This window comes from Seriola lalandi, unplaced genomic scaffold (genome assembly GCF_002814215.2).
Source record: "Seriola lalandi dorsalis isolate HSWRI2012SDOR001 ecotype SW California unplaced genomic scaffold, Sedor1 jcf7180002054502, whole genome shotgun sequence".
NCBI lineage: Eukaryota > Metazoa > Chordata > Actinopteri > Carangiformes > Carangidae > Seriola > Seriola lalandi.
This window is the reverse complement of record NW_019525055.1, coordinates 844,883-867,249: the sequence shown is the minus strand read 5'-3', so window position 1 is coordinate 867,249 and position 22,367 is coordinate 844,883. Positions and strand designations below refer to the sequence as shown.

The 22,367-nt window shown below is 41.2% G+C and overlaps 1 protein-coding gene across 1 annotated transcript in view; it reads left to right on the top strand.

Annotated features, from left to right (window-relative positions):
- jade2 (jade family PHD finger 2) overlaps positions 1–22,367 on the top strand; it is a 184,368-nt gene that overhangs the window by 95,879 nt on the left and 66,122 nt on the right. Inside the window, exons 7-10 of the mRNA XM_023413054.2 lie at positions 3,559–3,726; positions 7,775–7,891; positions 14,590–15,084; positions 16,466–16,630. Of these exons, the coding sequence (XP_023268822.2) occupies positions 3,559–3,726; positions 7,775–7,891; positions 14,590–15,084; positions 16,466–16,630 (945 nt within the window). The remainder of the gene's footprint in view (positions 1–3,558; positions 3,727–7,774; positions 7,892–14,589; positions 15,085–16,465; positions 16,631–22,367) is intronic.

Sequence of the window (22,367 nt, the reverse complement as noted above, 5' to 3'; positions counted from 1 at the left end):
ATGGAAAATTTCCCCTCACACTGTGGAAAAATAAAATCCTGCTCAGTGCCTGTCAAACCAGAAACTGCCTGTTGTTGAAAGTCTCGCCTAAGTTATTGACAAACAGGTGTTTGTTAGATTTGTCTTCATTCACTCTATATGAATATGAATGAAATTGAAGAGGAATTATTTAGATCAATAAATCAAACATTACAAACAGGATCAACACAGCACTAAAACTCGATTATTTTCCATCTCATTCATGCATTCTTAAAGTACAATTTTGCTGTGTAACCCTTTAGTCTATCAATTGCTGACTTTATTGAAACCCTCTGGAGTGTGTCTATCGATTGGTGAATACACTGAACATGTTTAATGTATTGTGACTTAACTGTATGTATATTATCATATAGAGACAAGCTGAGAAAACCTATAGAAAGTGCTGATGTGCGGTTTTAAACTGTGAATTATTCATATTTTCAATGAGTTACAGGCACACAGAGGCTTTCAATGAAAGGGGCACAAACTGTGAACTGATCTATAGTAACGAATTGAGTGACTATCACTTTAGACTTTTAAGCACCTGGTCTTTCCTGGCTGCTTTTTTTTGACTCTACACTATCTGAGTGTGTGCTGAAAAGAAGCCCGTGCATATACGGTGAGGACACCTTTAAAAATGTAATAAAAATAAAATCAAAGCTGAATGCACAGAAAGTCAACAAAAATGAACCGGCAGTGAGACAGAACAGGTCAAGTACTTCTAGAGGTTTCATTGTAAACAAACGTTTTTCTTTTCCTCTGAAAGTTTCTCACCAAAGCGTGTTGTCTGTATTTACAGGGGCTATAAAATATGTTGGATGCACTTGCTACTTCACAAAACATTCACGCCTATTTCAGTCTTTGTGATCTTTATCTCCTCGACTTCCTCATTCTTCTTTGTTTGTTCTTCTTTGTTCAAGTTTTGAAACCTACATGATTTAAATCAGATCACAGTCTTCTTCTCTTCTTTTACTGGTGCGTTACTACCTTCCATGACGCATCACTGCAACCACCTTTATTGGTCCCTTCAGCTGGCAGAAGTGTGTATCACGTCACCTCTTGCTGCTGCTGCTGCTGCTGCTGCTGCTGCTGGCATTTGCTTGCATCTCTTCGTCTCACATTGCGTTACAACATTACTCTGTAGCAGCACTAGTGGTCTAAACCACAGGGTTCCTTCAGTTTTTGTTAGGTAGAAAGAGATACCTGCCAAAAAATGGAGGTGTCATGGAAACGAAATGTAAGAAGCAGTGAAAGAAACTGTTGCTCTCAGGGAGCACTAAGTCATATCATTGCTTTTATAGATTAAACACACACACAGCGCTGTCTCTTGCTTCCCTACTAAGGCAGTCTCCCTAACCTTCAGCAGGTAAAACACAGGCCCTGCTTACTGATGTTCTGTGTTTGATCAATAAAATCCTTTGATCAATAAAGTGCTTTAATTACATTTAATGAAGACAGAGTCTTTGATGTGTGATTTGGTGCTACTGTCACTCTGACACCAATCTGTCAGTGTGAAGATTGTTTTGGTTTTTCCCTCTACCTTTACTTAGTTTTATCTCCTTATAACGGACCGTGCATTCTGGCTTCCCGGCTTTACACCAGTCAACTGTGACATGTCATGTGCGGTATCCTGCTCTCTGGGAAAGAGGGTCAGTGATACCGAGGCCTGGTATGAATGTAGCAGCGGTGGTTCCTGAAATCGCTCAGGGGATTTTCAGGGGAATTTCATTTGGGCCTCAATTAAAGAGTTGCTCATTTGACTTGACTCATTAGAAATTAGCTAGTGATAGATCTGATGGAGAAGTAGTGGTGGTAATGACAGAGAAAGAGGTATTTGGAATGACTTACTTGCCACAGTAGAGGTATTTTCAGACAGTTTAGGAGTAAATCATTCTCGGTTTCTGACCATGAGGGACTGGATCTTATCAAATACTTTCATGGCACCCCTGTGTGTTGGCAGAAGGAGGAACGGGTTGAGCACTGATGTTAGGATAATCTTCCGTGTTTTTAAAACAACACTAAGTGGAGTTTTGATAATGTCTTGTTTACACAAGATTTTCTGTGTGTGTGTGTCTGTGTCTGTGTCTTATTGGGTCAGCAGTGAGCACAACTTTTTAAAGAGCTGTTAGATGAGGCAAATAGGGAACAAGGAAGAATGTTTTTGCATGTGTCACTTTGAAATTTGTGAATTCGCTGTTTTTATAGGACAGAAGAAATAAGCAGCAGACTGTAATTACTTCTTCTTTTTTTTTTTTAAATTTTCGTCTCAGAAGCAGCCACCACTGAAAATAAAATAAATGAAAAGTAATGGGATTCTGACATAAAAACAGGATGATGGGGTGGCCTTGTGGCGTAGCTGGTTAAAATTCTGCCTGGGTTCAAATCCAGCCCGTTTGAATTATTCTCACTCTCCTTCAGTTTGTCTGCTCTCATACTACTTTATAGAAGTAGTTCAAAAAAGAAATTAAACAAAACAAATGGCAATGTCATCTATTTTACAATGTGACAAAATATATAAAAAGTTATTTTGATTTTTAAAACAGCAGGCGTATGATAAGCTCACTCTTTTGCACGTTTTAGTAGACTTTGTGGATGTAGTTGGCAGGAAATTTTGTGTATATTGCTAGAAAATTATTAGCATACTATGCATTTTATATTTATTTTACTTTGCTCCAGGCAGCTCAAAACGTGCTTCGGAAAGCAAGACTTGCTAAAAGCTAAACAGTAGCCAGCAGGGGTGTTTGGTTTATGCGGTCATGGAAACATTCTTGCCCCCAAAACCTGAGAGTTGGCAACCAAACGGTGTTTGATGACCAATAAATGACCACATTCATGTTGTTCTTTTCATAGTGTTCATGTTTATTTAATGTGCCTCTTCTGGATTTAATTTCCTGATGGCGTGGCTTGTGAATGCACGGCACAGAAGCTGACTATCAAATCATCTCAGATGCCGAAGTTTCATTGCAGTCATTTTGCAATGATAACATACCTTTTATCAAAGAAAAATTTAAGTAAAATAATACAGGACACTACAGTAAATATTGACTGTTGTGGATCTAAAGTACATTTCCAAATGCTGCAAGTTTATTTTCAAAGTGAACTGAAATAAATGGAAAGCACTGGTTCCCTGAAAGATAGGAACATGGTCACCAATACTTTAAGTGAAGTGTAATTAGTAACTTTGCAAAACTGCATTTTTTGGTCTTTTTATATTGTATTTTATTAGTGTTATAACAACTTTCCATCCTCTCATTGGGCAAACTATGTTAAAGGAATAATTGGACATTCAGTACAGTGGTATGAAGCAACAGCGAGTAGCTGTTTAGCTTAGCATAAAGACTTGAATCAGGGGGAAATAACCTTTGAAGTGCAGTCATTAGTTTTATTTGATAATCCGTACCTTCAGACAGAACCAGGCTTTCCCAAAATATCAAATGAAGTCAAATTTAACAAGTTATAAAGGGTCTCTCTTCATTTGTCTTTCTTCAGATCATCACCTCTCCTGACTGTTCTTTCTCTCTCTCTTCTTCCCTGCTGCAGGCATGTTATGGCATCCTGAAGGTACCCCAGGGGAACTGGCTGTGTCGGACCTGCGCTCTGGGCGTCCAGCCCAAATGTCTGCTCTGCCCCAAGAGAGGGGGGGCTCTCAAGCCCACCCGCAGTGGAACCAAATGGGTCCACGTCAGCTGTGCCTTATGGATCCCTGAGGTGAGACCCGTTGGAAGACACAGAGATGGTCTGATGTAGATTATATTTTTACGATCAGTCAGGAAGCAACAGTAACAACGTTTGTTCTTCATCCTAGAATTTCTATCCGTGCTCACTCTAGCGCTTGAGGTAGTCACTTTCTACCAGACTTGATGCTTCTAATGAAAGCAAGGCCCGTAGGCACATCAGTATCTCAAAGTGTCATCATTTAGCTGTGGGTGCACCTGCGTGTTTGTATTTATGATCCCAGTCACACTAGACACTCGGGAATCAAGGCGTCTTGTCGCTGCACTTAATGCTACTGTTGATGGAGAAATCGGTATCCCTGCCTCCTCCTCTGCCTGTGAGTGTTGAACATTGGTGCTAGAGTGGCTCTAGAGAGTGAGCGGCTGTCGTTTACTTTTGCATACAGCTGTAGTCATTGTTAGAATTAGTGGAAAAATCAATCCTACATCTGATCAGTGGTCAGTAAAGCCAGCAAAATGCATAAACATGAAGTGGCAAAAAGGTTTGGGGTATTGTGTGTTGACTTCTACACTTGTGTCTGAAGTTCACTTTGGCTTTTCTCATCCTACCCTCAAACAAAGACCGCATCCATTTCTGAAAATGGGCAGTGGATTTCTTTCCCACCATTTTCGAAAAACCTGCTGTAACCCAGCCCTTGTGTTTCTCTAAAGACTCCACACACTGAACCTTTTCTTAGATCTTTTATCCGGCTAAAGAATGAAAGACAATCTCTCCCATTAGGGATGTAGCACAAAGACGGTAGTAGTGCAGTTCACTGTAATGGAAGATTCGACAGCGAGTGCGGCCTTGTCAATGGGTGATTACTTCGCTCGGCAAACATTCTGTAGGCATGTCAACATGAGTACAAATAAACTGTGTTGTGCTTTGTTTACGTGATGGATTCATCCACTGTTCCTTTGAGGGTTGGTAGGAAACATTTGAACTATCTGAGTTAAATGGTCGACAGTATATGAAAAACAAGGCATTCTGTTTCTACTTATGTAGCGATATGATTTCATGATCAATATGTAATTGCCACATTGAATGTTTGAGTATTACCATGGTACACAAAGAAAGGCACTGCTGAGAGGATAGGCGGTTTCTGTGTGATTATATTTTGGAGTTCTGGCATTTTAAATGGAACTTTGTGGCAGAAAAGCAGCTTCAAACGATGGGTTTGTATTTTTTTTCAGGTCTATCTTCAACTCTTAAGTGTAAATATTTCTGCGAAGGTTTGGCTTCACAGCCAATATGGAGAGTAGGGGGCGATTACAACCCATAATTCTTCCAGTGTACATACTGTATGTCATGTGAGTGTACTTGAATAAATCTGAAACAACTGGGTTTTCAGGAAAGGTGGCCTTGATTTCCGTAGACACTTTCACCAGTCAGTTTTGTTTTTTTCCACCAGGCTTTTCTTGTTTATAGTAAATGCTTAAAATACTTCATGTAGCTTCTTCAGTCGAGACCTCACTTTTAACAGCTGTAGATAATGTCAGTTCATTCACCGGGAAACTGTTTTTCAAGCGTGCTCCCCAAGCAGCTGCTCATTTTGACTTGATTTGTCTTGATGATACCTTTTTGGAAATAACTCTCCTCTGAAAGCTCCAAACGGTCACAAAGCAGCCGCTCATTTCAGAGGTTCAGGGACGGATGTTGCTTTACGCCTTGCACACCTTTAAATCGTTAAAGACAGCCAGTCATGTGTCTTCAGCCTATTCAGCAACGCTCTCCACCAGCAGATTTCTCAGTAATGGAGTGGCTTTTGGCACCTCAAACCTTTTACTTCTAATTGCCTTCTGTCACCCTTGATTGGGCTAATTGTTTTCGTTGTGCCGTTCGCTTTTGTTTTCTCTTCCTACCATGAAGGGAAAAAAAAAAAAGAAAAGAAAAGATAATTTGCATGTCTGTGCTGTGTGCGCATTTGTGTGCGTGTCCTTATATAAACTCCGTTATGTGTGTTTGCCAGAGCTGAAAGGTGTCAATAGTAGATGAGTACACAAATAAACACACACAAACGCAACGCACACATCACGACACCAGCGAGTAGGATTTTACTGAATATCATAGAAGTGGAAATTTCCAGAAAAGATATGGTGTGTGTGTGTGTGTGTGTGTGTGTGTGTGTGTGTGTGTGTGTGTGTGTGTGTGTGTGTGTCATTCATAGAGCGCCGGATTGGATGCGTGTGTTTTGTGTTTTTGAACACACCACCCAGCCGTCAAACGATACAGCCCCCCTGCAGTGCTGTGTGTGTAGCTTCCTTCTGCCCTCTGCCTTCAACCCCTAGAGAGAGGTCTCTTTTTAAACTGCTTTTTATAACACACACACACACTCAAAGAATCGTAGTCCCTCTTTTTAAAATGCCTTTTTCGTTTAACACTGTGATTTCCTCCCCTTTCCAGTGAAGTGATTTCAGATTTAGTAATTTGGGGCTGAAAAATGCTGGTGAATGAGCATGTTAAAAGCAGGTGGTAACACACACAGATGGACACACACTCCTTCTACACAGAAAGCTGCAGTCTTGATTTTCCAGTATTGACAAACTACAAGAAGGTGGTGGTGGGGATTGTGAAAAAAAATGCAGCATCTGTGAGTGTGAGTGTGTGTGCATGTGTGTGCTTCCCCATATGTGCTCTGTGTGGGCATCATGGTTGAGAACAATTTAATCAATTATCCACCGCATCAAAAACCGGAAATCCTTTTGCCATCAGTCGGTTTGTACGTCAGCTGTTAAAAAGTAGCGATCATCGACGGTGACGGCTGCGGCGCCGTTGTCTGAATTGTACTTTCTATTGACGTGTTCAATGGAGTGAAAATTGACCCCTACTCATATTCAGTGGCCTGTACAAAAGGCATCAATAATAACAGAAAGTGTGCTTGTTCTGTGGATGAGAAGATGACAGGAGGAAAAGAAAATCAGATAGAAAAAGGACAAGTGAAAGAAGAGAGGGAGGGGCGTGACCTACGGAAATCGGACGTCAGCTTGTTAATTCAAGTGTGAAGGACAAGGAAGAGAGGGCCTTGCCGCAAATATGAGGATAAGTGAATGTGAAAGAGGTGGAATGGTTTTTTGGAAAGAAACAGGCAGTGAAGGAAGGAAGGAAGAAATGGCACTTTGGTGATGAGTGCTCTCCACTCTATTCTGCATGGCTGCTTGGCACAGGTCAATGACTTTTTGGTTGGATTTGGTGCTGCGAGGTTCGGAGCCAAAGTCGTTGTGAATGGACCGCTCAGAGAGAGTGAGTCACACTGGGCTTTACAATGATGTTTTTCCAAGGACCACATGTGTCCCTGCTCTGGCTCCAAGGACAGACACGCTAATCCAGAATCTTGGCTTTGACACTGGAAGAGAAAGTAATTATCATCCAAGCTACAATAAGTTGATTATTATCTTTCTCTGGAAGGTTTGGTGGAAAGTTTGATCTTTTTGTCAATTTAAAAAACTGAAATTCATCCATAGATGCAGTACTACATAAAAATATAATATGGAAAAAAAAAAACTGTGCTGCTCACCATCACAACTACCAGTTTTAATTTTAGGAGTTTTGTCCACAAAATGTTAGAAGTGACCACTGCAGAGCCCGAGGAGACATCTTCAAATTGCTTGTGTTGTTAGACCAACAATGTAAAAACCCCAAAATATTACATTTCCACTTATATGAAACATAGAAAAGCAGCAAATCTCCACATTTAAGAAGCTGGAACCAGAAAACATTTGCCAATATTTTGTAATTAATTTTTAATAGTCACTCAACTAACTGATTGATCCATTAATTGTTCAGCACCAAAAAGAGTTACTGCGATTTCTAATTGACTATTGCAAATAAAAATGGTGATCACACAATGTTTAAGTGGAATTTCACAGATCATTTTAAAAAGAATGACAAGATGTTGGTTGAATCTCCACACAATGTTGATTGTTAATCACAAATTGTGGTTTTTCTATCAGATATGTGTATATATATATATATATATATATATATATATATATGTATATATATATACTGTATATATATGTGTCTTGCTTTGTGTTCCCTGTAGGTGAGTATAGGCTGTCCAGAGAAGATGGAGCCCATTACCAAGGTGTCCCACATCCCTGCTAGCCGCTGGGCTCTGTCCTGCAGCCTGTGCCGAGAACACACAGGAACCTGCATACAGGTACGTCACATACACACACACACACACACACACATTCCTGCATCTGCGCAGCCTCACAAAACGTTATCAAGTGACCCCAGTGTCCTAAAATTTAGAAAAACATGAGCCATTTTTTGAACTTCATAACAAGCTCTGTCATTGAAGTAAGTTTTTGTTTTCAAGTTTTACTTCTTTAAATATGCCCAAAACTTCACCTGAACACTAATCAAACACAGTCAGGTGCCAGCTCTTATCCACCAGCTTAACGGCAAGCTTCAGCTAGGTTAAAGGTAAGCTCTTCACCTGTGTTTGTTAGCTCATCATTTTAACAGATTGAAAGGAATTGTCCAAATTCGGATATGGTCAGAAATTTCTTCTGTGGATGAGATTATCACATGATTCAGTGCTCTGCTTTTCTCGATTCAAGGAAAATTTCAACAAAGTAAATTAAGCACACTGTTGTCAAGATTACAGCTGTGTAAGTGCTTGAGTTTTACTCTGACAGCTGCCGTCCGCTGTCAAGAGTCAGACAGATGCACAGTTCAATCCATTCCCCCTCTTCCTTCTTTTTCTTCCTCTTCATCTTCTTCCTTTTCCAGTCTTCGTACCATCTGTTTACATACTTTACATCATCTGGACTTGGCGTTGGAATAAAAACAAGTTTCGTTTAACTTTTGGAGTGGCATCAAAGTTCACACCCACTTACAATTACAAGCATTCTGAAATAAAGCTTTACAGGGACATCCACAGAAAAGGAAATACATACAGTATATATAGTATAAACTCAGCACGCACGCACACACACACACACACACACACAAACAAAATGTCATCATAATTCGCAGCCTCCTGCTGGGTGCGGGTGGATCTTTTTTAACCTGGCACTACTTTAACATGCTGCTGAGTATGCAAACAAAACCCCTGCTGACATACTGACGCTAACCCACTTTACAGCTATTAGCCTGAACACCATTCAGAGTTCAAAGTGCCCTCAAGGTGAACTGGATTCTAAATCCCTACATTGTGTGTGTACGTGCAGAACATATACATGTGTTCTTGATGTATACGTGCAAGTGTTTTCCCACATGCTCGTTTGTATAGTTTTGAGGGTGTTCTGCCCTCACAGGATTGATGCTGTAAAATTAACAGCGAGTCCTTGAGCCAGAATCGCCCACAGGGACCGAGTCTCTCTCTCTCTCTCTCTCTCTCTCTCTCTCTCTCTCTCTCTCCTCTGTCCATAGCTGGAGGCAGGCAGCTGTACAAACACACTCACTGCTCAACTGCCACCTCACACAGGAGGTAGAGATGCAGCGCTACAGCTCACCCGCTCGCAGCAGGGATCCTGTGTAGGCCTTAATGTAGGGAAGAGCATGAACCAAAACAGTTTTCTGTCTTGAAAAAAGTGTGGTCACAGAAGAGTCTGAGAGAAAATAAAAAGTATATATCCAGTTTTGATTTTCAACCTGTTTTTATACTTTGGTTTTGGGCTGTCATGAAGGAATCCAAAAGTTTTGCAGTGCTATATTTTAATAAATAGCTATATTTTGTAGATTAAATATAAATAAGGTGTATTGTCTGAGTCACTCTTAAATATCTGTAGCAGACAATTTACAACATGTGCTTCTGCTAAAATTCGTGTGCTTTTAATGTACAGTAGGCTACACATTCCTTCCGTTCTTCCTTTCTAAACCTGTTTTAATAATTGAAGCCGAGTCGCTCCTTCAAGCCTTCGGTTATTTCTTGGTAACTTGGGAACAAACCTTCGTTCTTCTAATGACACCTCGTCGTGTTCGTTTTCATGTGCTGACACTTCCTCCCATAATGACAGTTGTATTTAATGATCCACTGTATTCATTGGCAAGTTCCCCAAGTGTAATGAGAGTCTTAATTAGTGCTTTATTAAAGGAAGGTGCACTGAAAAGGTCAGGCAGTCAAGCCTGTGCTGTATTTGTTAAAGCTTGGAGATAGTCAGCCTGTGAACAACAGTCTTCAGTAATAGGGTGACACGATCAGCTAATTAAGAAAGTACTCCTGCTTCACGGTTAGTTTGTCTTTAACGCAGAATTCAGAGGAACGTGGCAGCCCTTTGCATTTAACCCCCCCCAGCTTTGCCATAGCTAAAGCCGCAAAACATGTACCAAACAAAACTATAGCTGAAACAAGTCAGCAAAAGACATTTTGAAAATGAGCTCTATCTGATTATAACTCAAGTCAACCGTGTAATAAGCAGTGGCCTGTGGGTGCATCAGTTATGAGTTTACATACTTATGCTGTGCAGCCAAACAAGACGAGGTCAAAACCTAGTATACGGCTGGACCGTATAGTATTTGCATTCTGCCTAGTGTCAGCCGGTTTCAGCCCTTTATCTGCTTGCTTCTCTCCTCCTATCTGTGCTCACATATACTGTATTTTGATACAGCTAAATAAAGCTATTCTCATTTACATGTTCTCCGTTTCTGTTGTCAGAACACGGCACAAATATGAAATAGTGTCTTAAACGCAGCCCATTAAGACTACATGTCGACCAGCAGTCCTTGATTTTATAACTGCGATGTCACATAAGTTAAGAAAATTGTGCCAGCAGAGGGGAAGCACTGGCGACTGTCTTCTATGGAAAGTAGCTAAAGTTTGTCCAGAAAGTTGCTGGATTTTTTACAAGATGCGAACCTAGCGTTTAGCCTATAGACAAAGGCACTAAGTTAGCAACACCGCTTGTTCTCGCTAAATCATTGGGAAAGAGCAACGGCCAATGGGGAAACTCCAACACTCAGCCGCCCACTGGTGTAACCTTATCACCTAGTCATGTGGCATTTGGTTGATCAATGGTGTAACTTCATCACTTGGTCAGCCAATCAGCGACATTCGTGTTTATAGGGCCGGCCCCACTAGCCAAAGAGTAGAGGAGATCTCAGTTTTCAAAGATACCAAATATGCAAGGCTGGATTTTGGAGAAAGTCATATAAACTGATGCAGAAGACATATAGAACTTTTACATTGTGAATGGTGCAGCCATAAAAACATGGATGGCTGCACTTGGTTTCGAATACTTTATTAAGTGTAAACAAAATATACTGTAGCTTCAATGTAGAGCTGCAACAAGATGATGATATGTTTCTAATACGTCCATACAGAGTGATATAAGATGATATTAACAGCTCTAAAGACCCTTAGGGAAATAAAAGGGGAAAAATGGATGTAAAGGAGTCAATCCTTTAAATTACAGACTTCTCCTTACCACTATAAGTTAGACATGAAAGGCTAAGATTCAGACGAATCAGTGTCTAAGAAAATAAGTTTTCACATGAAAATAGAGATACTCCATGTAGATTCTTGCTGGGCATGAGAATCAAATGTTTTTAAAATGAATAAATAAAATATAGCAGCCAAAATCATCAATATTCCTCAGCTGTCTCCATCCAAGGATCAATGCACCACATTTTCAGGAAAACCATGTGATGGATATTGGCGCTGATATACCTCAGCCGGGCTGTCAAGTCATAAAATCTGTGATTTCATCAGGTTTTCTTCTTGACAAGTTAGAAATGAAAAGGTAGGCCTTTATTTCGATGACGAATGTCTCGCATCAAAGCGTGTCAGTGTCAGTTCATGCTGTTGCCGCTGTCCTCATGAGTCCGTGTCCAATAGCCGCCTCTTAATTATCTTGAATTGCTGAACGTAGGTTTGTGATTTATTTGTCCTGGGTGTAGGTGTTGTTTATGTTTTGAGACAAAATAAAGCTGTTTGGATGGAGGCGCTGTTGTGCCTGACATACTAAATGTTCAAAGAGGGCTCAAAGCTCAAGCTATAGCTGGGTTGAAAAGCTAATAGGAATGACTGAATGAATGAATAGGAATATCAAGTCAACAAGGGTTTCTGACCTTTTCAGGAACATGTCCAACTTCTTTCTAAAAATTACACTTGTGAAAGATCTAAAACAACTCTTCTGGAGCTCTCTTTAAGTATTTTTTAAGTACAAAGAAATATGTTAAATAGAGTCTATTCTATCTTAGGTTAGGACAAAAAGTTTAAATTTGAATTTTTAGAAGTTTAATATAGATCCACATCTTCCTCATGGAGCAGAAGAGAATATGATCAAAATATAACATGGTTTTTTTTTTTTTCCCTCAGTGACCTCATGCAAAGGGTTGAAAATTACTACAAAGTCAAACGAAGCCCCAGAAGTACTCACAGTCAGCGTGGGCACCGATAAAACTAAAACAAATAAGTAAAAATGATTAGTGAATCTCTGCCAGAAGAGAGCAGGTGCAGTTGAAAAGGCCATATGAGTATTTATTGCGATGACTCACTTCATACCAAACAACGTATCGAGCCGGCTCCATGCTGTGTCCAACCTTTTGCCTTCTGACACCAAATAAGTTAGAGCAGCTGCAGTGGGCTCAATCTGACATTTGTGGAAGCTGGTAATAAAATGGGTCTGAATTGTAGTGCTTTGACTGTAAGTCCCAGTTTTTAACGACATGATGGTGTATCTCCTTTGGTGTGTCACACAGACCAGATATATGATTATTGGATCATGCCTTCTGTTCCCCAAACACTGATTACTTAGTGATTTAGTGGATTGAGAACAGTTTTTCCTCAATGAAATGCATTTTAAAACTCAGTTGTTGACAACATCTAAAGGCTAGATTTCAAAGTGATTTCACTAGTTTCATTTATAAAAAACAAAACAAAACAAATGACACAAATTTGGATCCGGTCATCCAAATTACAAAACAAGAAGATATTTTCTCACTTAAGGCCATTTTTGTGGTTTCCGCGTTTGGCTTGCCGTAAGAGCCCCTGAAGTTCAGTGTGCAAGAGCGCAAGGGTCTGTGTGGATGACTGTCAGATGACGACCTGCAGCCGAAAATTTGAGACCATGCCAACTGTCCGCACTGTCCTCTCCCAATCAGGGATTCACTTCCAGTGGTATCTGACTGTTAGGTGTTGAGATGCATAGAATTTTGTTTGTAAAGCTCAAAGCATTGATAAAAACATTAAAAAAAATATTCAACAGCAATATCTTTTTTTTTTTAGGAACCGTGTCCCCATTACCTCTGAAATCTATAGCAGGGATCTCTAACCTTTCTTTATACCGTGGGCCATTTTTATGTCTGAGTTTTGTGAAGATTTGGGTCGGTGGGGGGAGGGGGAGTGCACATCAGTGCTCGCACCAGAAAACAACAAGACAGAAGGTCTCCTGTTAGTCTGTTTGTGGTTTCACATGGGTTCATATGCTTGTTCACCAATCATGTAAGTTGTGGTTTAGATGTGATGTCTGTATTTATCTTTCCAACACGCAAATAAGCCTCAATACCAAGTCAAAACAGTGAAAGCAAGACGGGCAGAGAAGATGAAGGGTGAGAGTGTGGGGTTCGTTGAAATTAAACAAAACATAGACTGAAACTTTGGTTCCTTACCAAGTAAAATAAAATAAAATAAAAATAAAACTAGACCTCTCAGCAGCGCTCAAGTTGCTGCCTCACACCAATTTCATGTGCTGCAGAGAGCTGAAAGGTGGTAATGATGGACCGGTTTACCTCACACTGATGACCTACTTTAGCTCCAAATCAGTGTATTGTTTTTGGGGGCGTAACAAGGAGTAATGAGGAAAAATATACCACAGACTAGCCTGAGTTCAAGGTAATTTCCACAAAAATAGGTTATAATAACCTTTAAAATTTATATAAATATTATTCCATTGTTTCACCACATCATATAAACCACATTGGGACATTTATCCAAGGCTCGGTACCAGTCAAACACTTTTCATAAAGACTTAAAAGTTTTCACAGCAAGATAACATGTGAATGAGGATAATAGCTGGATAAGCTTGACTGCCTTGCTTTTTTTTGTATTATTATTTTTTTGGTAAATATGCTTTAAAGCCTCAGTTTTCCTGTGTGAGGTTTGTCTCTTACAAGCTCTGCTGTTGCTTTTAGAAATTAAACCTTTGAAATAGCAGTCAAACAGTTGGGCCAAGAAAGAGAGAGAGGCAGAGAGTGAAGAGGGGGAGGGCTGGCTGTGAAAAAATCAGACAGACATTGTCAGTCAGGTTTTTGTCACAGTGAAGAGAGTCACCGTGAACCCTGCTGCTGAATTCTAAACTCCCTCTGAAAAAGTACAAGCACCAACCTGCATAGCACACACTTCAACACACACACACACACACACACACTTTTACAAATGCACAAATGCGCGTACTTGCGCGCAGCGACAACAACACATAGCCACAAGGGCTCACACACACAAAATCACACCATGCCTGGAGGGACTCAGTGGGAGGCCGACTCTTAGTATGACCTGTAATGGATAGCACTGAGAGAGAGAGAGAGAAAGAGAGAGACACACAAACACACACACACACACACATCCCAAGTTACCGAAATGTCAGCATAAATGGAGGAACCTTGTTTGTTGTGACTTGGCTTGTCTCTCTGCTTTGCTGCACTCGTATTGGAGCCTTGATAACACAAGAAATGGACTGAAGATGACACTTTAAAACAAATAGTTGTGACAAAGTGTCTGAGAAATTGACGAAATTGTGTGTGTGTGTGTTCCCTTCTGTTTCCTTCTCATCCCTCATCCCTTCTCTCTCCTATGCCACCTTCTTCATCCCTTTTTTGCATCCTCATTCTTACTCGTCTCTCTTTCCCTTTCTCATATTCTCTCTTTTATTTTGTCTCTGTCGTTAACTGTATTTCCTCTCTGTCCTCCAGTGCTCCATGCCCTCCTGCATTGTGGCCTTCCATGTGACGTGCGCCTTCGACCACGGCCTTGAGATGAGGACCATCCTGGCCGAGAACGACGAGGTGCGCTTCAAGTCCTTCTGCCTGGAGCACAGCTGCACCGCCGGCAACAGCAGTGCAACCGCCAACAACACCTCCGGTTCCACCGGCGTGAGTAACGGCAACCACGCCGCCATTTCCACCACCAACGGAACACACGGCACACCCAGACCTGACTGGACCGCTGCTGGCGTCGGTTCTGAGCCCTGGCCAAACCAGCACCAACCGAACGGCAACAGTGACCTGGAGCAAAGGCCAGTATCGTATCCGGTTCCGGTGTCGGCGTCAGAGCGAGCTGAGCGGGACCAGCTGGAGAGAGAGAAAGTGAGCCAGAGGAAACAGAAGCTCCAGGAGCTGGAGGATGAGTTTTACCGACTGGTGGACCCAAGGGAGGTGGCCGAAAACCTGGGGCTGCCTGTCTCCCAGGTATGTTAAACCAAATAACTGAAACACTGATTTATCACATGAAATGACAAGACATGATACTTTACACTAGTCATTCAGGTGTTCAGGTGTAAACAACTTACTCCTGCAGAAAGTGACTCGGGTGTAAATAAAGCACAAGTATAAAGCGTGCGCACGCACACACACACACACACACACACACACACACACACACACACACACACACACAGGGTCGACAGGTTGAGTGGGTGAAAAAAGCTTGCTGATGTGAAAGGTCAGAATAGCAACACTTGTCCGTTCTAGCTGGCAACAAGTATTCTGTTCAGTACAACAGAAACATCCAGCAGGGCAACTCAGAGCACACAGTTTATTGACCACTGAGGTGCATAGAAAGTTCAGTCTCTATCCACTAAGAACAAAGAGCTTGAAGCTTCTTGAGGTCGGCAACATTGAACGTCTGAAGATGCCTGATTTCTTTTTTGTTTGTGTGTGTGTGTGTGTGTGTGTGTGTGTGTGTGTGTGTGCGCGTGTGTATGTGTGTGTGCGTGTGTATGTGTATAAACAGTATGAATCTGGATGAGGTACATGTGCATCTGGTTTTAAACAATAAAATACCAACCTGGCGTTTGACAGTACCACTAAACAGAGATCATTTCCTGACAAAATAATTTCAAGAGAAGGGCCACACGGGACCATTGTGTGTTCGATAAAATCACTCGATCCAGTTGTCATGGAATTATAGATGTTCAAATTCACGTTGTTTCTGAGCACTTTCAGGACTTCTCTTCTATGTGGATGTAGAATATAATAATATAGAAACAGTACGTTATACATCATAGTAATAAAATGAAAGGAAATCAATTGCAATAAGATGATAATAAATAAAAACGTAATTTGCCTGCACACTACTTTTTCTGATCTTTGCACAGTTAATGATATTTTAGTTGAGATGAAAAGTTTACCTTCCAAAAGTGATAAAAATCTATACAGATGTGGTATTGATGAGTTGCATTTAGAGTGCTGGCTTCAGTGTATCAAACAAAGTGCTCCCTATTCACAGGTAAACTGTCTGATGAGTAGCAGATTTGTTTAGAACATGCTGCCAACTGCTCTCTGCTTTTTTCTCAGCTGACATGGTTGCTGCTGCAGGCGAGAGCTTTTTTTTTTTTTTTTTTTTGAACTATAAAGGCAGAAAAACCTGTTACCATGCTTTAATGGAATAATTACTGATATTTCACCTAATCATTTTTTTTTAATTTATTAAATACATAATGAAACTAGCAACATGTGCAACATCTAATCCACACTGGATTAAGAGATTTCAGACAAGATAATACAACGATGATGCTGTAATTAAAGATTTTATTTTTGTTAACGGGGAAATTTTCCTTTTTTCTTTAAGGTGGACTTTTTGTATCAGTTCTGGAAGTTGAAGAGGAAGGCCAACTTTAATCGACCTCTGGTGACCTTAAAGAGGGATGAGGTGGACAACCTGGCCCAGCAGGAGCAGGATGTCCTCTACAGACGCCTCAAACTCTTCACACACCTCCGACAAGACCTGGAGAGGGTGAGTAAGAGAGTCGTGTGTTTATGTGTGTGTGTGTGTGTGTTTTTGTGTGTGTGAGTGTGTATGTGTGTGTGTGTGTGTGGTGTGAAGCAAGTGAAAGTTGTTGCTTTATGCAGTGCAGTATTCAGACTGGAGGTCATTTTTTCATCGTGTGTATACCTGCGTGTCTGTGTGTGTGTTTGCGCATGCGGGTGCATACATGCCCAGTGCTCGACCCAACAAGTACTGCTCATACTTAAAGGGTAATTTACATATTCCAGAGTGTTAATTAAAGAGATCATTGACAGTATCATTTAAATTTGATTTTTGTTGTCATGAATATTAATGTTAAATGAATTAATAGCCGGAAGGATGAAGGCATAATGAAATGGCTGGATGATATAATGAATGATTGAATGATAGGCCAGTGTTGAAAATTAAAGTGGGAATCCACCCACATAAAATTCATTTGTATTTCCTCTGATCTGTATTCATTGTGACAGTTATTCACTATATGTTAAAGCCAGTGGACACAGGCCATTCAGCAGACCTCAAGAATTTTATCTCACCTGTTTTCTTGATCGAATCACCAGGAATGTTTTTTTTGTTCTTGTTTCTCTGGCTTTGGGACAGACAAACATCAAAGTTAGTTTCAGTTGACCCAGAGAACCTCGGGATGTGAAATGTTTCTTCTCTTGTAGAAAAATGTAGGAGGTGAAGTGGATCAGCTAGAGTCTGAAAGACTCTGGGTATGTTTAGGGATACTACTGAGCCCCCCTGCTGAGCACCACTGTGTTGGAGTTTGTGCAACTGCATGTCTCGGAGAAGAAAGCTTTGATTTGGAGTCTGTGGTCGGGTCCCAGAGAGGGTGCTGCCAAGGGCCTCATTAGTTCTGTTAAAGAGACTTCAACCCTGGGGTCTTTGAAGGGAACAGCCCTCCTGATGTAAACCTGTTCTTTAATATAGGTTCAAGCATGGCATCTTTGTCAGTATTATCCATCAGAGGTCGTACTAGAAGGCAGCCTCCAACTGAGTCCCCCCCAGGCATGGTGTGATTTTGTGTGTGAGCAAGGTTGCGGAGCACCTTAGGCCATGGAGCAATGATTTGGTATGTAGTTGTATCCTCAGATTTTAAGCTGTATGTCTCAGACACGTGGATGAGAAGAGCAGCAGAGTCGTCAGCTGGTCACCACCTTTGAATGAATGGTGAGTTGGATCAAGTGGCGGGGGTGGCTGTCACACGGGTGAATCTATATGTGCAGTTACAGTGAAGTGGTGAGACACCGGTCTGTGAGGTCTTCAGCTCACACCTCCAGGAGAGTTTTTCTTCCATCTCAGCGGTGGTTACAGACATGAAATACAAGCGGGTCATGTTCAAAGCTTCCACTGTTAAAACAGCTAGTTTTTTTTTTTTAACTAGTGGCCAGGGCTGTGGTCACCTGTGCCTGATGGGGATGGGTTCCAGCTGGTAAACATTAGTGGTGAAGGAAGCTTTCAAGCTGAAGAAGGGTCTCCCCACCCCTCAGCTTTCAGGCTTGGTTAGCCCAGAAAAACTGTGGAAACAGCAGACAAGTACTGGCAGGCCAGAGGAACAGCAGCTTTTGTGGTCGTGGTAAGAAAAGTTCAGGGAGGCCATGAACAATACATAGACATAGACCTGGGACAAAGAACACATCGAAGAACTCCTAAATCTGACTGAAATTCCCTTTGTGGACAAATTAGAGTCGTAAAAGTTGAGAGAAAGCCTTGTTCATTTTTCTGGCGAAGCTCGTCAAAGTGACAGGGTGCAAAAGGTGGACGAAGATCCATGACGAGCCAGACAACGTCGGGCTGTCTTGGTTGACACGACTCTTCATACTAGTAATTGTACTATAAATCTTTTTTTACTGCTAAGATACAAACATCACCCATTGACTGGAGAAACTCAATGCCGCTTTACACAACAGTGTTGAAAAGTTACATGGGGGAAACAAAGAGCTTTGATTCGACTTGTAGTCTGTTTGCTTGACCTGCGATCAGTGAGAAAACTTTTATCATCACCTTAATCACCCACATCAGGTATTTAATAAATACTAAATATTCACCCAGTGTCTCAGTCTAAACCTGAACTGTAGTAGCACAGCTTTGAGGTCAGTAAGAATGGTGATGTATTCCCCCGCTGCCTTCAGTATCATAGCTCGCACTTGGCAGCTGAATGCTAACCACTATGTAAATTTCCTTGCTCGGTTTCTTGGATTGGTTGTGCCCATGCCCATAACCTCACTCCAGGCTCATGTTCGCAGTGCTCTGATAGTTGATTGGCATTCACCACAGCAGTGCTCCCAAAACCTCTTTCTGACCCTGGAATCTACCCTACAGAATCTGAATGACAGCCCACAGCTAAAACATCTACTGCAACCTGAGTTCATGGGGATACAGCTAACACACAGCTAGGCTGCTGCGTTGCTTCTTATGTTTGGACAAATGTTTTATATCATTACCACAATCTAAAAAACATGGTATCCTATAGTATATGCTTACTCTCTGATACTAAATCTACCAAAAAGAATCAGTGTTGAAAAAGTTTCCGCCGCAAACACTCTAACAACCAGTTTAAATGTGATTTCTTTCAGCAGACTGTAAGATACACAGAATAATCTGGTGTCCTAAATACTTTTTTCCTTCGTTTCTTTGGCATGTGATTTGATACAGAGCAGTTGGCTCGCCTTGGTTCGGTTTAGCTTGGTTGATTTAATTTGGCTCACAGTAGGACAACTTTATAGCAATTAGGTGGTTGTATATCAACCAAATAACCCACTATCCCGTAACAAACCGAAAGAAAAAAAATACAAACACGGTAAACAATTAGAGGATGTATTGTAATTGGTCATTGGTTTTCCCATTTAGCCTCAGCTGGTAAGGCCAGTTGAGTGGACTTAAAGAGTTCTGATCAGACCAACGGATCAGCATGCTGTACTCAGCTTCCCACCGGGTTAATTTGGCTTTTAGAACTTGAAATGATGGAGTAAAAAAAAAATCACTTCCCACAAAAGCAGGTAGTCACTCCTTAACTGTAGGTTTGTTTTAACAGTTTACAAGTGGCTGATCCGATTCATAATCTGAAATGAAAGTGTCATCACTCTGTGTGTGCGTTTGTGCGTGTGTGTGTGTGTGTGTGTGGTTTTTTTTTTTGTCCTTTCTATATATGTCGTTTTGTCTGGGGTCAGGCAAAAATAATGGAAAGAAGTAACTATATGCTGTAGGTGCACATTAGATCATGTTCGATGTATAGTATTTTCTGTAGTGGATACATTGCTCTACAGAGGTGTTTGTTTCCTATAGACTTGTGTAACTGTAGCCATACCACAGTGGTCTCCAGTGGTCAGGTTTTATTGATTGTTGCAGGCCTTGCTAACCTCCCGACCAGTCAGTCTATCCGTGGACTCCATAACTCTTCTCCCTCCGGACCGCCCATTATTGATGTGTGTGTTGTAGAAGTGGACCATACCACTTCAAGTCTCTATGGTTTACTCAGTTTATCTCATCAATAAAAGGTAAAACAATTGAAGACAGATGAAAGAAAATGAAAGTGTAAACATCTTATTTATTGTTGTTTTGTCAATATGTTAAGCACCATAAAATCATCAGTTTTTTTACATTACTGAATGTTAATATACTTGTTCATCCATCCATCAGACATTTCATATTTTGACTAAACCTGTGGGAATAACACATTTTCGATTCAATCGTCAGTCATATGTATACACAGCACTGAAGGATGAAGTTTAGAGTGGGGCACTAAAAACTGATAAACACTGTGGTAATAAGTAAAAGGCTAACGGTTAGCGATCTATCCGAGTGACCACATTAGCGGTCTTTAGCACTTAAGTGTGTGTTTATGCGTCTCCAGGTTGCAAGCAAGTGTCCGACATCTGAAAAAAGCCAAGACACAGTATACGTAAAGCTCATTTAATGTACCCAGTGGATTATTCATGTGCAGACACCACACAACCATTGTAATCCGAACCACCACAGATTTTTATTACTAAATACATAAAGTGTGTTGTTCGTAATGAGACTAAAATCGCGTATCGAACATTCCCAACACATATATTAACTGTTGGATGCTCAAGTTTCAATTATGTTGAGATATACAGTATGTTCCTCCCCTAATATTTTGTCTAACAGAAACTATTAAATATAATATAATAACATGTATCTCATATATATGGTTTTGCTATGTACACTTTTTTTCACGGCCATCTTGTTACTGTAGTGTTGTATGGTTGATCTGACATATTTGGTGATTATGTGGAAACGAAATAAAATCAGCAAAGCATCTGAGCTCGGTTGAGCCACATGTTTACGTGAGAGATGGGATGGCTTCATGAACCAAGTGTCACACTTGCAGTTGTAACGGCACTTGCGAAAGTGTTGCTCAGTACGCATATTATTTACAGCTTTTCTCAGTGCTGGAAAAAAAAAAAAAAAAAGTGGTGAAGATGTGTTGAAAGGTCCTCTGTTGCTTGTGTTGTCCATTTGCATGTTGTTTTCTTCTCTCACCCACAAAATATCTCACACATCACCAGCTGGATTTTGTCCAAATGTGGAGGAATCGCGCGTCTCATAATTGTCTTGAGACGTTTTCAAAGCGACACTTATTAGCCTGAAAGCGGTGCTGCAGTCGCGGATGAAAACATGGCGACATTTGTTACTAATGGTTCCACAGTGAGACTGTGTCATCACTGGGTGACACCACCTTCACCATATTAGGAGGCAGTTTAGACTCGGGGGGGATGACAACAAGTTGTTGAATCTCGGGCTGCTTGAAAATCGAACAGCATTCCTCTTTAACATCGCTCGAAGGTCTGACAGAGAAAGGAAGATTGATTATGTTCGCTGCTGGCAGGTCTCCCATGAGGAGGATTGATCATCAATTGGTCACGTATCGGCCGAGCGAGTGTTGACAGCTCACCGCTACTGATGCTAGTGGCTGTCAATATACAAGCTCTCTTTCTCTTCATCTGTCTCCTTCACTTTCCTTCCCCCTGCGCTCCCCTCTTTCACATTTCCTTCTCTTTCTGCTTTTCTTTCTCACACAAATAACAGATTTACCACCTGTAAGAAACAGAGAGCCTTATCGATGCATGCTGACCCATATTTTCAACCCATATTCCTGTATTTGGGATCCATTCAGCGTTGTGAGCAAATGTTCTGCCTGTTTTTTGTTTCGTTTTTTCTTTTTTTTCTTTTTTTTCTTTTTTCTTTCTTCTTTTTTCTGTCTGGGTTCAAGCGTGAGGTCTTTTCCGTGGAGATGGATGTTCGTTGTATGTATGGCATTGTGTTTGTGTCGGAGTGGGTGTGTGTATCTGTGCACGAGAGAGTATTCCAATCATCTCTGATTTGCTGGCAAATTGAAAAATCCCCTCCATCCTTCCATCCCGTCATCCCTAGACCCCAACCCAATCAGACCCCACGACCAAACCCTCCAGCCTGCTGCTTTCATGGATAAATGTGTGTATGTGTGTGTGTGTGTGTGTGCATGTTGGTGGTGGTGGAAGATTCCAGGGGCTAATGTTGGGGAGGATTATCCCCCTCCTCTTCCTCTTTGAAGTGGTGCCCAATGGAACGAATTGCACCGTGCTGTCCCTAATGCACTGGTGAGCTTTCTCCATTTCTGTACTCCTCTCCCGAGTGCCGCCCCCAAACCCCCCACCCCCTCCTCCCCCTTCACCCACATCACTCATCCAATCGGCGTGCAACATGTCGAAACAATGTG